Source organism: Cheilinus undulatus, linkage group 14 (genome assembly GCF_018320785.1).
Source record: "Cheilinus undulatus linkage group 14, ASM1832078v1, whole genome shotgun sequence".
Lineage (NCBI taxonomy): Eukaryota > Metazoa > Chordata > Actinopteri > Labriformes > Labridae > Cheilinus > Cheilinus undulatus.
Genome location: NC_054878.1, coordinates 41,340,932 through 41,355,087, shown reverse-complemented (window position 1 = coordinate 41,355,087; position 14,156 = coordinate 41,340,932). Strand labels below are relative to the sequence as shown.

The 14,156-nt window shown below is 37.0% G+C and overlaps 1 protein-coding gene and 1 long non-coding RNA gene across 3 annotated transcripts in view; one reads left to right on the top strand and one right to left on the bottom strand.

Annotated features, from left to right (window-relative positions):
• plg (plasminogen) overlaps positions 1 to 14,156 on the bottom strand; it is a 22,651-nt gene extending 8,495 nt beyond the window's left edge. Inside the window, exons 1-12 of the mRNA XM_041805859.1 lie at positions 14,010 to 14,156; positions 12,718 to 12,853; positions 12,503 to 12,609; positions 11,553 to 11,667; positions 11,322 to 11,461; positions 9,716 to 9,836; positions 9,464 to 9,582; positions 8,502 to 8,664; positions 8,236 to 8,354; positions 3,445 to 3,604; positions 1,258 to 1,451; positions 1,024 to 1,172 (exon numbers count right to left, since the gene is read on the bottom strand). Coding sequence (XP_041661793.1) covers positions 1,024 to 1,172; positions 1,258 to 1,451; positions 3,445 to 3,604; positions 8,236 to 8,354; positions 8,502 to 8,664; positions 9,464 to 9,582; positions 9,716 to 9,836; positions 11,322 to 11,461; positions 11,553 to 11,667; positions 12,503 to 12,609; positions 12,718 to 12,853; positions 14,010 to 14,058 — 1,572 coding nt within the window. The 5' untranslated portion in view covers positions 14,059 to 14,156. The remainder of the gene's footprint in view (positions 1 to 1,023; positions 1,173 to 1,257; positions 1,452 to 3,444; positions 3,605 to 8,235; positions 8,355 to 8,501; positions 8,665 to 9,463; positions 9,583 to 9,715; positions 9,837 to 11,321; positions 11,462 to 11,552; positions 11,668 to 12,502; positions 12,610 to 12,717; positions 12,854 to 14,009) is intronic.
• LOC121521721 overlaps positions 4,318 to 14,156 on the top strand; it is a 40,623-nt gene continuing 30,784 nt past the window's right edge. Inside the window, exons 1-4 of one of the 2 annotated variants that reach the window (XR_005992881.1) lie at positions 4,318 to 4,399; positions 4,512 to 4,645; positions 9,164 to 9,241; positions 13,040 to 13,687. This is a non-coding gene — a long non-coding RNA (uncharacterized LOC121521721). Of the gene's footprint in view, positions 4,400 to 4,511; positions 4,646 to 9,163; positions 9,242 to 13,039; positions 13,688 to 14,156 lie in introns of those variants that run through there. The other variant, XR_005992882.1, reaches the window with a different exon arrangement.

Genomic DNA, 14,156 nt, shown 5'->3' with positions numbered 1-14,156 from the left:
ATGATCTTCTCGGGGCTGGACAGGAAGCTTTGAGGGGCCTGATATGGCCCTCGGGTCACCAGTTGATGGATCAGTGAACTAAACCACACCCATAGCCACTGCCTCTTTTTCCTCTAATCATTCTACTCTTATCAGTCTGGTTTGGAGCCATGCACAGCACCATCTCTGCTGCCACTGTGGTTTTTGATATTGCTGGATGGATAAGAAGATCAGTGTGCTGCTAAGTACCATTAGATTTGACCCAAATGCTTGTAAGTGGTTTTATAACTACCTTTAACAGATCAGTGTGTAAAGGATGGAAACGTTAATTTTTCAACAAAATGTGTCCCCAAAGGATCAGTTCTAGGCCCCATCTTAGTTATGATCTACATCAATTCTGCTGTTCCCTCCCAAACAGACTGTAATTTTCATCTTTATGCAGACAATATTATTCTACATTGCTCTGCTGCTTCTGTAGAAATGACTGTAGAAAAACTGCAACTTGCCCTTAACAGTTTTCAAAATGTTTTGTTGCTTTTGAAGTCATGATACAAGATCTTCGCTGAAGCTAGAGCTGTTGATTTTAACAATCTGCAACTAAAAATTTTTGGTTTTGTACCGAAAAAAAAAAAACAACAAATTTTCCTGCTGACTGTAGGAAGAGTTTAGTTAAGGGTATTTTTTCTGTCTGTGCTTGATTAGTGATATGCATTTATATGTGTATATCCAATAAGGAGTTTGCAGTTGCTTTGAATTAGCATGCAATGAATCCTGGAAGATATTTGGCCACAAAGGATGCATCTGATGCATCCCTCTTAACCCACTAAAAGGATTTGCTGCTCATATTTAAAGGAGGCCCTGAAATGGGACAACTTTCCACTCCATTTATGCAATTGGTTTTCAAATACATCATCCAAAGGAAACATTCCCTGAAATGGGGCATAACAATAGACTGCCCTAATGCAAAAATCAGTGGTGGTGCACAGTCAAACAGAACAATACTAAGTCAACTTCTGTACACAGTCTTTGCTACACAGAACTTACATTTCCATTTAGGCCCTTGTCTGGGTGAGTCTGTGGAGTGAAGCTGTTGTGTTGATGAGGGCTCTGAGAGCTCCAAGCCTGGCAGGTCACACCAGTGATAGTGGTAGACATTGGACCCCGGTATGTCATCCCATTTCCAATCTTACAATCTAACACAACACAGAATAAAGAGTAAAATATACATACAAGAAAGCTAAAATCAGAGGAAACACATTGAAAAAGTTGATAAGTAACCTCTTGCTGCTGGGCCTTGGGTGGGACTGATGGGGGCCTGAGGTCCGGGAGCTGGCGGATTGGTTCCTCCTCCAGAAGGACTGGTGGTGCATTTCTCCAAGCTGCAGTACTCCCAGCGGGTTCTAGGGTTTGTGGTATAACACCAGGGGGCCTTGTCACCATCAGGGTTTCTGCACAGATTCCTCCTGAGGTCACTGTTGAAAGAAACGACCAGAAATACAGACAGGATAGCAGGTGAGAAATACAAATTAAACACAATAAGACCATCTAGTGGAGTTAGTTTATAATACAGATAGTTTATATTTAAACTTTATACATTTACTTTATAAACATAACAAATACACTGAAAAGGAAAATTAGGCTTCATTTGTTTATTTTTCTCCACTAAAGGGTCTACAGTGAACCTAACAAGCATGTTTTTGGGCTGTGGAAGGAAGCTGGAGTACCTGAAGAGAACACACACATGCAAACTTCACACAGAAAAACCTTAATGGGGATTCGAACCAGGATCCTGGGCTTAGCCCAAACTTAGAAGAGTCATGCTACCCTGTAACATTTTTGCTCATCAGGCAGTTATATGCACAATTTTTGGCTAATTTTAAACACGGTTTTCGACTTAAAATGCAAAAATGCATTAGGAAAAATTATTACATTTATTATTTTCTATAATAAAAATAATAAATATTATTATATAATTTATATACAGTGCTTAACAAATTTATTAGACCACCACCCAGAGTAAGGTTTATGCCACAGCTGCCCTAAATGAACAGCACTGGTAAAAATTGGTAAAACCAAAATCACTTTTTATGTTTCTGCAATGGTTAATACACCAATATCTAGAAGCTCTTTAACCCAAATGATATTTTTAATGCTAAAATATAATTATCATTGTTATCCATGAATTTTCAAATTTACTGTTTTACAAAAAAAAACTGAAAAAAAAGAAAAGCACATTAATATTTCTTGATTAATATGTCAAATTATAGTTACTTGCATTCCTGAACAGAAAAATGAGTTTTAGTGGTTGAATGTTATGCTTGATTCATTTCTGACTTCTCAGAGAGTGAGCCAGTGAGCCGGCTCAAATTTGGGTATAAAAAGGTGAATTCAGTTTGAAATTCCTCATTCCTGTTCAAAATGGTAAAACATTGAGAGCTCACTGAATGAGTCCGCATTAAAGCACTTCATGATGCTGGATGGTCTCTGAGACAGGTGGTCTAATACTTTTTTTAAGCACTGTATTATAATATATAATATTTGTATAGTTAATTTTCCACCTACAAAAGGTTTTTTTTAGAGCCAACATAATTTCTAATATCTAATGTTTTCCAGTGTCTTTATGATTCAAAGAAACTTAATGCAACATTTCAAACATTGTACATTTTTGTGCCTGCTTTATAAAAAAGCAGAAACTGTCTGATTTTTATTTTTCAAATTTCATTACATAGTCATGTATGAATTTAATTTGAAAGTTTACAGTTAGTGTGGTTAATTAAAAAAAACACATAAAAGGCAAAATTAGAGGTTCCAGATGGAGGTTTATTCATTTTTTGAATAGTGCATGTAAATATTAGGAGTTTTAAAGGTGATTTGGTTTTTGTCAGCTTGAATGCAAAAATAAAATTTCCATGTTTGGATCAGCAGCATCCTTTTTTCTTTCTTTCTTTCTTTCTTTCTTTCTTTCTTTCTTTATTTTCTAAAAAAAAAAAACATTTTCAGTTTCTCTTACATCTATATATCGTAACACTCAACAGCAATTCCACATTTTTCAGCCTTATAGATTTGGGCTTTTGAAAATGTAGTTTTAAAGCTTGTAACCCTCTGCTATTATTTTAGATTTTACAGGAAAATAAGTTAGATTCGAAATTAGATTGAATCCATCTGAAATGGATACACATAAACATAAAACCTATTTTATTTCTTATGAGCTATAGGATTTAGATAATAAATGTATCTTCACCAATAAGCCTTTTTTTCTAAATATATCATAATAAAATTATCAACTTACACATTCAGAAATTATAAAAAATATTGATTCAGCATTGGAAACATTATTATCTTTATAACTACATGCTGTTTTCTGGTTGATCCATTATATTTTTTGTGTTTTTTGTATGTTTAATCACCATCGAAAGCTGTGGTCATGGTGACTGTAGAATATAAGGGGCATTATTTGATACTCACGCAGTGGGGAAGTTCTGTGGGGTTTTACTGTGCCTGTGAGGTGTCATGGAGTTCCAGGCTTGACATTTTTTTCCACTCATGGTCTCTGATGTTATGCCACGATAAGAGGAGCCATTCCCCTCATAGCAGTCTTCTTCCTCTGGTGGAATAACAGCATCATCTGCAGGAGGAGGTGAGAAATAAAGCTGCTATTGATGCATTTTTACATGCAATGAAGATAGTCACTGTTCGATTGCCAATACCCAATCATTCATTTGTCTTTAATTATTATTTTAATATTATTCACTGTTTTATGGTCAGTTTTTATCGTTGTTCTTTGTCGTGTTTTTACCTTATCTGTTGTTCCTAATCTTTTGTAGTTTGTTGTGATATATGCTCTGAATTTTGTTGTAAAGCTGAGCAAGGACAACAAAGCAGACTGTTTTATATTTGTAACCTTCACATGTACATAAAACACTATAACGCAGAAGGTGTGAATAAACTAACAGGTACTGAAAATAAATGTATAATAAAAGAATACTTGCTTTACTTTTGATTATCACATTCAAATAAAAAAAAATCTGAATAAAAAAAGGTTGCACAAGAAAATTGCATCAACAATCTGTAAGTAAAATAGCACTATATTGTGTGAATTAAACGTTTTTTAAATATATATATATATATATATATATATATATATATATATATATATATATATTTAATATAAAAAAAATCCTGTAGTCTTGTTTCTAATTATTATTTTTTTTACTTCTGTAAATATGGGGTCTATTTTTCCGTCATGCATTTATGAAGATGAAATTTCTCATACAGTATCTGCATACGGGACATACAGAATATGTTATTTTCGTTTACGTAATGACGTAACGGTGACGTAAAAGTTATTACCGTTGATAATCGTGCCCATGATAGAACTCTCTTCCCTACAAGCTTAACTGAAAGCATAGAACAATATAACGTACGTTTGGGTATAATTTTTAAGCCCCAGAGTTACAAAATGAAACATAATTTATAGCTAAAATACATAAATTTCGGTGTTATTGCTAATTCAGGAACTTTTACTCTATTAGGAAACCTAACGGTCATCGAACCCGCACAGCTAATCTCTGCTAGCAATGACAGTGCTGAACAGTGGAAATATAACTGCTGAAGGACAGTGGCGAGGACAAAAAGGAGGACTGTCTAGAAGAACTGCATTGATAAAGTAAGTCAGCGTCAGAAGAAAATGAGATATCTCTGGTATGTACTGTGTGTCCCCTAGGTGAATGTTAGCTACTGCTAGTATGTCTTTCTTAGCTTGCAGACCTTAAGAATAGCTGCTTTCAAAGGATGCACGTGGAGCATTCACATGAATCTTAAGCCCAGTAAACGCTAAATTGTTTTCTTTTTCTCAGAGTATTTTACAACTCCACAGATTTTTATTTGGCTTTGGTAGTTTAGTTACAGTTGTACACCATTAAAATTACACAAATAATAAAGACAGGTAATATTCAAAGTGTCATAGGGCACATATACCTTATTCCAAGACCCTTTAAACCGTTACACATGCCAGATATAATTCTCACACTTAAATATGTTGAAGCAGTGATACTCAATGTGTGGCTCTGGAGCCACATGTGGCTCTTTGTGATTATTTTTGGCTCTTTTATATCTTAATTTTAAATCTTATTCCCCCAGACATCCTTGGAAAGGGAAAACATTTTACCATTTTGCCACTTTTTACCTATTTAAGCTACCTTTTGTCATTAAATTCTAGGGGTGGGAGAAAAAATCGATACAGCATAGTATCGTGATATTTTGTCTGGTGATATATTGTCTCGTCCACCAAGTATCGATTTTTTTCAAAGTAACTGCTAATATGAACTGAAGTATATGATAATGGAAAAATAAAATCCATTATTTGGATAATTGTTTGTCCAGTGAGGTCAGCAGAGGTGACTGTCATAGAGCAGGAGAAAGTTAGTACAACAAACATGACAGCATCAGGGAAAACACATTAGGAAAGTTTGTTTTATGGACTGAAATTTGTTAATTTTTTCATCCTCAAGTTTTAAATTGTGTGTTTTTGGGACATAAATTTAACATCTTAACTGCATTTAAACTAAATTTTTAGATATCAGCATATCCAATATAGGCAAAGGTCTACAAGCATGCAGCCCTATTACAGCCCAGCCCAGCACTAAAATGGTTGAGTTGGTTGTAGTGGCTTTTACTTTACTGAAATAAATGATATACATTCCATAATCTTGACCTCCTGCTCTAATCACATACAGGTGCTTCTAAAAAAACAGCATATCATTTAAAAGTGTATTTTGTCCCCCTGTGATTTCATTAAGAAGTGAAACTTCCACATATTCTGGATTAATCTCATACAAAGTAAAATATTTTAAGCCTTTTTGTTTTAATGTTGATGGTTACAGCATATCGCTCACAAAACTTTAAAATCCCTTATCTCAACATATCACAAAACATCAGTCCAAAGAAAGGGTTTACAATACAGAAATGTTGACCTTCTGAAAAATTCTGGTTATTTATGCACTCAGTAACTGGTTGGAGCTCCTTTTGCACAAATGACTGCATCTGCATCTGCAGCGTGATATGGAGCCAATCAGTCTGTGGCTCCGTTATGAATCCCAGGTTGCTCTGATAACAGCCTTCAGCTTTTCTCTGTTGTTAAGTCAGATGTCTCATCTCCCTCTCAACATCCCAGAGATTCTCTACTGGGTTCTGGTCGGGCCAGTTGGCTGGCAAATCAAGCACAGCAATACCATGGACAGCAAACCAGTTTTTGGTAGTTTTAGCTTTTTTGTGTGCAGGAGCCAAGTCCTGCTGGAAAAGGAAATCAGTATCTTCATAAAGCTTCTCAGCAAAATAACAGTTGACACTAGGAACGTGACACTTGGAGTCCATTTCCTGGACCCATCCTTGTGTGGTAGCTCTTAATACATTGACTCCAGACTCAATCCACTTCTTGTAAAGCCCCTTTGAGTTCTTGAATCTGCTTCGTTTGACAGTCCTCTGAAGGCTGAGCCCATCACTGTTGCCTGTGCACCTTTTCTTACCATACATCTCCCATCCAGTCAGTGTTCCATAAATATTAGAGGTTTCCTGATCCGATATTGATATCGGATATCGGTCTGATATCAGCAAAAAAACGACTATCGGATTATATCGGATTACATCTAAAATCTCCGATTTAAGCGCTCCGATACAAGCAGTCCATTCCAGACTCTGCTCCAGCAGCCCCACAGGATCCAGCATGCAGAGCCCACGTGATCACAACAACAGCGTGCTTGAGTGCTAACCAGTACTAACCACTAACACAGTAGCCAGGAGTAGGAGTGATGTCGGCCGTGTTGCAGTATTTTTCGTTAAAGTCAGATAAAGACTTTGAAGCTGATCGAAAATCGATACACTGAAATATCGCGATACTTCCTGGCGTGATACTGTATCGATATTTTAAAATGCAGTATCGATATTTAATTAATTAGCTAATTATTCACTTTGTTGGTGCGGTAGTTTGTGGTGTAATTTCACCCCCTGACCGTTAGTTGGCGGCAGGCATCGCCAGCTGGCAGTTGACTCTTGCCTCTTCTCTCTTGAGACAACGAGATCACGCGAGACTTCCGGTCTGCGTGAGCCGGTTGCTTGTACCTACCCAGCAGAGCGACTTCTGCTGCATTCATAGTGGATGTGTAGACTTATTTTGGCTTCCAAAACATTAACGACAGCACAAACTTAGACAGGAGTTAGACAGTTGTTTGCAAGATACTCAGACAACACGACGAATCTACGCGTCAGGCATCATCGCGTTAGCGCTACAGCTAACGGCTAACGTCAACAAACAAGCCCGTTGAAGCTACCACTGGTGTCTACTTGTGCAACCATCATCACAGTCGTTTTATTTATAAGGACCTGTCCTGTGTAGTGTCGATAAGAATGACGGCTTCAGTAACACAAGAAAGAAACACTGGCCTGTCAGGTCATGCCCTTCGCAAAACACAGTCCATCAGTCCATTAAGCTGGACGTGACGATCGGCTCGTCTCCCATAGTCTCCCTCCACAAATACATTATGTGATGACATAAAAAACTGATAAAATATGAAATATAAAGGATTGGAGTACATTCACTCTATAATAATTTATTCCCCTTCTCTTAAAAAAAAAAAAAAATCACGGTAGCATTTTAATTCAGTGCAACAAATGGGGAAAATCCTCATCTTCAGATTGAACAAAGGTAAAATGCGAGATGATGCAGGACTATATTTTTTTTAAATAGCTTAATTCTACATTGTTAAATTCGATATTAACTTAAAATTACATAATAAGTTATATATATATATATACTACAAACATATATATAGACTTTATGCACTTCATATTCAGTATTTAGCTCAGTCTGTGTCAAATTCTGTGAAATTGATACTAAATTGTTGTGAATAAACTGAGAAATCCTGCACTTGACCATTTTATAACTATTTTGTATTCTCTAGTTAGACATGTTTTGTGATGTATCGTTACACAATTTTCTTGCAATATATCGATTGTCGCAGTATCGTGATAATATCGGTATCGTGGACCATGTATCGCGTATCGTATTGTATCGTGAGGTACCCTGTGATTCCCACCCCTACTGGGAAGTACCAAAGCTTTAAAGAAAGGCTTCATCTGCTTCATTAGACAGGCACTTAAGAGCAACATGAATCAATCAGAAATTGCAGGCCAACTCCTGCCCTCTGTCTAAATTGTTCTAATAGCTTTTCTTTTCATTATCATCATTGATCAGTGTCATACCTGGTTCAGCTCCACAGCTCGGAACATTACAGTACTCCCAGCGAGTCTCGGAGTCAGTGGTGTAACACCAGGGCTTTCTCTCATTGTCTGGATTACGGCAGTAGTTGTTATCAAGGGCTCTGAGAAGCAATGACAGTACCAGGAATTAATGTAAAACCATTGATAAATGCCACCTGCTTGGAATTATATCTATCACTTATTTAGCTTTAATATTTTCTTTATTAAGATGATTTTAATTCATATTCAAACAGTTCCAGTGCCCCTACTTGCAGGGGTAGTTGTCTGGTGTGCGGTTGTGTTTGTGAGGCGTCTGAGCGGACCAACTCTGGCACGTTTTTCCAGACTCTGTCACAGCCATTGTGCCTCGGTATTGACTACCTTCACCTGTTGCACATGTCAGCTCTGGGACGATGGTGGGAGGTTCAGTTGCTGAGCAAAAAAGATGAGAGGGATAGGTTTTTGATCTTAGAGAATAAACAAGTTGAGAAGAAACAGGGTATACATTAAATGTAGTTGTAATTTCTGTTGGAAATTTATTTTTTGTTCTTTTCATTCAATTTTTCTTTTCAGTTTCTCTAGTTTTTTTTTTAAGTGTTGCACTGCTGCAGTAAGGAAATGTCTGCTCTTAAAGGCCACAAAGACAGTGCCTTATCTCTTACAATTTTAAAGCAAGGGCCACAAAGACAGTGCCTTATCTCTTACAATTTTAAAGCAAGGGCCACAAAGACAGTGCCTTATCTCTTACAATTTTAAAGCAAGGGCCACAAAGACAGTGCCTTATCTCTTACAATTTTAAAGCAAGGGCCACAAAGACAGTGCCTTATCTCTTACAATTTTAAAGCAATTCAAGAAAATGAAGGGGTGCGGGGGTCAACGGCTGTAAGCTTTAGAGAGCGCTTCATCATTTTGTTTATTTCTTTTCCATCAGGTCAGCCTTCTACATTGAAGCAGGAAGCAGTTCAACATCAGATGACAAAGCCCCTAGACAAGTGCGATGGAATAAATGGTAAGTGTGCATTTTTTTATACTTGCATATTTAGTTGTGCTTTCTATATTCTGGGAAATTACGACAAAATCAAATGTAATTTACTTTAAACTGAAATTTAGGTATTGTTCCTGACTCTGCATGACAGAAGTGTATGCAGGTAAAATGGTAAATTTTGAACTGAAAAAAGTTACCTTAATAAAAATGATAAATGAAACATACAGGTCATGTGGAAGAACTTACTGCAACGGGGTATAGAGCAGAAGTCCCATCTCTTGGATGGGCTGGTGGTGAAGCACCAGGGCCGGGGATCCCCATCTGGGTTCCTGCAGTAGTTCTCCTCGAGATACTTCTCTGGAAGACTAGAGAACATACAAAGGGGATGCTACACAAAATCTATGGGTGTCCATTCCAAAAAGATATTGTTAAATCATTGATAAATGCTGTTTAAATAGTAGTTGATTGTTTGATTAATGTGCCATTCTATGGTCTTACGCGCTCGGGTTATAGCCATGGTTGTGAGGGCTCTGGGAGTTCCAGTGTTGGCAGGTGAAACCGTTCTCTGTGGTGGAGACTTTTCCTCTGTAGTTTTCACCACTGCACTCTATGCAGTCCTCTGTTGAGGAACAACAACATACATCTTACCACCTCTCTGCTCTATTTTACTGCCTTTCAGTTTTTTTTTTTAACTCTGTCTACATATCTACATTTTTTAAATTTTATCTACATATGTACATTTTTTAAATTTTATCTACATATCTACATTTTCATGACATGACATTTCCCCAAATATCATTTACAATCCAGTGGATTAACAATTTCTACTGGGTTTCAAAAGCTTATTAATGGCGGCATGTCTCTAAGTTAAGCTGTCTAAATGAGAAGAAAAGAATCCTTTAGTAACAGAATCTACCGACACACTAGCTGCTCTGAGATGCTTCACTTAGCCTTTATTTTTGTGAACTGAAAACTCCAGTATACTTACAACTTAACGCCTGTAATTGGATGTTTGGCAGTTGAGCTGGAAGTGTTTCTTTCTAGGAAAAGCATCTTTGTCATGTTTCAGCATGCTGAGCTATACTAATATTTCTCAATCTAGAATACCAAAAGCTTTATACTCCTTCGATCAAGAATGTAAATACAGAACTTTATTCACATTTGTTGATGTCATATTTCAGTCTCATGCATGGAGCCCATTAACCAACACTGCCCCATTGGACTGTGAGAACTTTTCCATTGTTTTAACTGGTCATAGGATAGTTTTAGGTTTCACTTCTGTAATGCTTAGGTGAGTCAAGATGCAGTTGACTACACCTTATGTCCTATTGAGGGCGTTCACAATAAAAGCCCTCAATAAATATTAACATCTGCAGACTTTTATTGTGAAGGAATTGTCAGAAGTAGCGTTTTATCATTGTTCAACTAAGTATCTGCAGCGGTACCTGAACTTACTGCAAGTGCAACGTTTACAGCTGCATCTCTTCATATATCTCTGTCTTGTTTAATGCCATAGCTCACTTCTAGGACTGAACATGGACTTATTAAGTGAGTCAGGAGTTTAAACACATTTCAAACTGTTGTTTAAGCAGAATCACTGCAGCGCTGAGCTGAAAACAAACCAAGGTGACCCAGCTTGTGTTAAAGCTCCAGACAGACCGCCAGATTCGCTCTGCAAAGCGAACACGGTCCTTATTATTACAGACATCAAACTAAGAGATGAAAAACACAGGTTTAACCTTTTTACTGTATTAAAGATTAAATACAGCGGGTTGAGTGAGTGAGTGGCATTAGTTACATGGCTGCTTTTACTGCTAGAGGGAAACTTACTGCTGGCTGGACTCAGAATAAGCCCTTCTCCATCACCTTGCTAGCTAGTGGTTGTGTTATGCCTCATGTGGGCTCTACAGCTGAATGCACTCATTTAAAAACTGGTAATGACGGCGATGCAGAAATACTGTGTGTTGTCCCCTTTTGGCTGTTAAAGATAATGCAAGTTAAAGGCATCTGCATTCATAATTTTTTTTCCAACCTGGAGACCATCAGCATGATGTGTGCTCATACATCCACAAAATAATGAAAGCACAAGAATTATCATTTTTACCAGTGCAGCTTTGTACATTGCAGTGTTCCCAGCGTTTATTGGGATCTGTGGTGTAACACCAGGGTCCTCCCCCATCCCCATCAGGGTTTCTGCAGAAGTTAGACTCCAGGTCTGCCCGAGGATGCGTTAATGGGGTGATGCTGTCATTGAAACATTCAGAAAAAGGATCCTGAATTATTTATGGGATGTGATGTCAAATGTATAAATACATGATAACAGCTAAATACACACTTTGGTCTATGTGGATCATTAGCTTCCCATCTCTGACATGCCTTTCCAGATTTTGTTTTGGCCTTTGTTCCTCTGTAATCTGTTCCTAATCCATTTACGCACTCCAGGAGGTAACCTGTAAAAGAAGGAAATCAACAATAGAAATATTTTTTATACAGTATCTAATCCCACTAAACTTTCATGCTAACATGAGTTAACCTCCTTACTTTGTGCAGTATGCATAATGGGAGTTAAAATCTGTGTTGGCTCTTGTAGACCTCTCATACTGTTTAAAAATGAGTATTTGTCAGAAAATGGACACCATTTTCACATAATAATGGCTTTGGGCCAGGAATGGGCATTAATATGGTATTACTGTATCCTAGGGTGTTTGATGTCAGGCCATGGTATTGCTTTAATTACCGTCATGGAGATGGTGCTGTGTAATGAGCGAATATTTGTAATAAATGCCTTGAGAATGTGTCTGTTTCTCGCAGTAGCACCGCTGTCTGTGTATTCAGATGTTTTAAAAGTGATGGAAGACCTCATGTTGATAATGTTGGGCTCATTTGTCAAAAAGCAAACCCAGAGCGCATTCACACCTCAGGATTCCAGAGCACATGCATGTTCTGGAACTGCCTCCAGCGTGAATGCAGGAGTGCACATTTTGGTGCATTTCTCCCTCACTATTAGAAATGTATGAATGAAGACAAAATGTAGCTTTTCTGTTCAGTAAATATGCCTTATGAGGTGACATTTTTATTTAACAGCATCCTCAATTCAAAACAAAAAATATACAGCAGAGATGGGTGGAGCTGGGCATTGCTGGTCTGTACTGTTATTGTTTTGATTGAGAGCCCCCTGATGGTGGAATTTTACATATTGCGTGTTTAAACTGTTTATAAAATAAATACCACCCAGTGCTAAATTTGGCATCAAGAATAGCATAATAAAAAGTTGAAAGGACTTGCCACTTTTTTCATAAAGAGCTGCACTCGTTCTACGAAGGACTGACTCTACTTTAGAGTTAGCTGCTGCTGTCCAACACTCTTGATCCTTTTCAATATACATGAAAGATCTGCGAACACAGCAGGTACAGTTTAGTTAGGAATGCAGAGCAGTTTAAATAGAATATACATTTTTTCATAAGAGAATTCAACAGTTGAATTTCACAGCCTGGACTTACCTGCATGTGAAGGTTGTTTCAGCGTCACATTTTGCGGCGCATGCAGCCACAGTGTTTACTGAGTACTGTCTTTTTTGCAGTGCGAGGATCCATGCTCCTGCAGTTTTGGCGTATCCCTCTACCTCCTCACCACTTACTAAAACAAAAGCCAATAAAAATTGATACATTGCAAAATATACAGAAATTTCATTTTTTCACTCTATGAACACATGTTGTCTCAGGGTTTTTTGTTTCAAATCCTACAATTTTAAGAGTGCCTTGTATCATGTGTTTGTCATATCCTGATCCATTTTCTTTCTTTTTTTTCTCCCCCTTTTTTTAGTGATGTAAAACAGATCATGACAAGTGAAGACGACAAGCAAGATCCATTTTCTTATGGACCCTCATTGGGTCAACCTGTCTCTTTTTGGACAAGCTTGCAAACAGTGACTTAAACGCTATCTAGCTTATTCTTTTAGCCTAATCTGTACCGTGACCTCAAGATTCAATTTATGGAAGATCTCAAGCATTTGGGATCACAAGTTTTCTGTAATGACCTGGATTTTTACTTTGACTGTACCTCCAACTAGAAACTTTAAAAATACTTTTAATTGAATAGTACTACTAACAATACCATGTTTTTAGGCAGTCAGGTCTTATAGCTGTGACTGAAAACATGAAATACCTACCAATTTTTTCATTTTACTATGGGTAATGTACTTGAAGATGTGATGCTAGGCGTTAAGATCACAAGCATTTGCCTTTTTGTCAGGTAGAATTGTTTATAACAAAAAAACTGTTCATGTTTGCTTTCTTATGTGTACCAGAGTCAGGTTAAGGCTTGTGTAAACAAAAAAAAACAAAACAGAAAAGGACCAAAGATTGAATCCTGCAGTTGATGACTTCTGTCATGTTTTACTTTGAAGAGGTATTTTTTCTCGAGTAATTCAACCTGTTTAGTTGTATTAAAGTATGATTCATTATCAGCTTACATGTGAACAGAAATTGGTAGTTAATTAACTCCAATAGTTTATTATCTAGCATCTAGCTCTTTTATTTCTGCCAGTGTTTCAAGTTTGTGCATTCCTTTACACAGCATTTATATATTTGAAGCAGATTAGATAAAGATTGGTAAAACACTTGTTATTAACCATAGAATAGAGTAACTTGTGTAAATAACAAAATAAGTCATGAAAAAACATCTCTTAATCACATTTATCAGGTGTGCTATCAGTTCTATCTTTTAATATTTTAAAGAAACAGTGTAGAAATATTCTGTGTATTTATAGTGAGAATATATCTTTATATCTTACCAGTGCAGATCAGGGCTCCCAGGAGAAAAGCTACTTTGCACAGGTCCATGCTGTGGCCCGTATGCTAGCAGCTCATAGTCAACGTTCTTACAGAGGTTCCTCTAGATACATTATTGGACTCTGTTTAGTATGTCGGGGAAACAAACA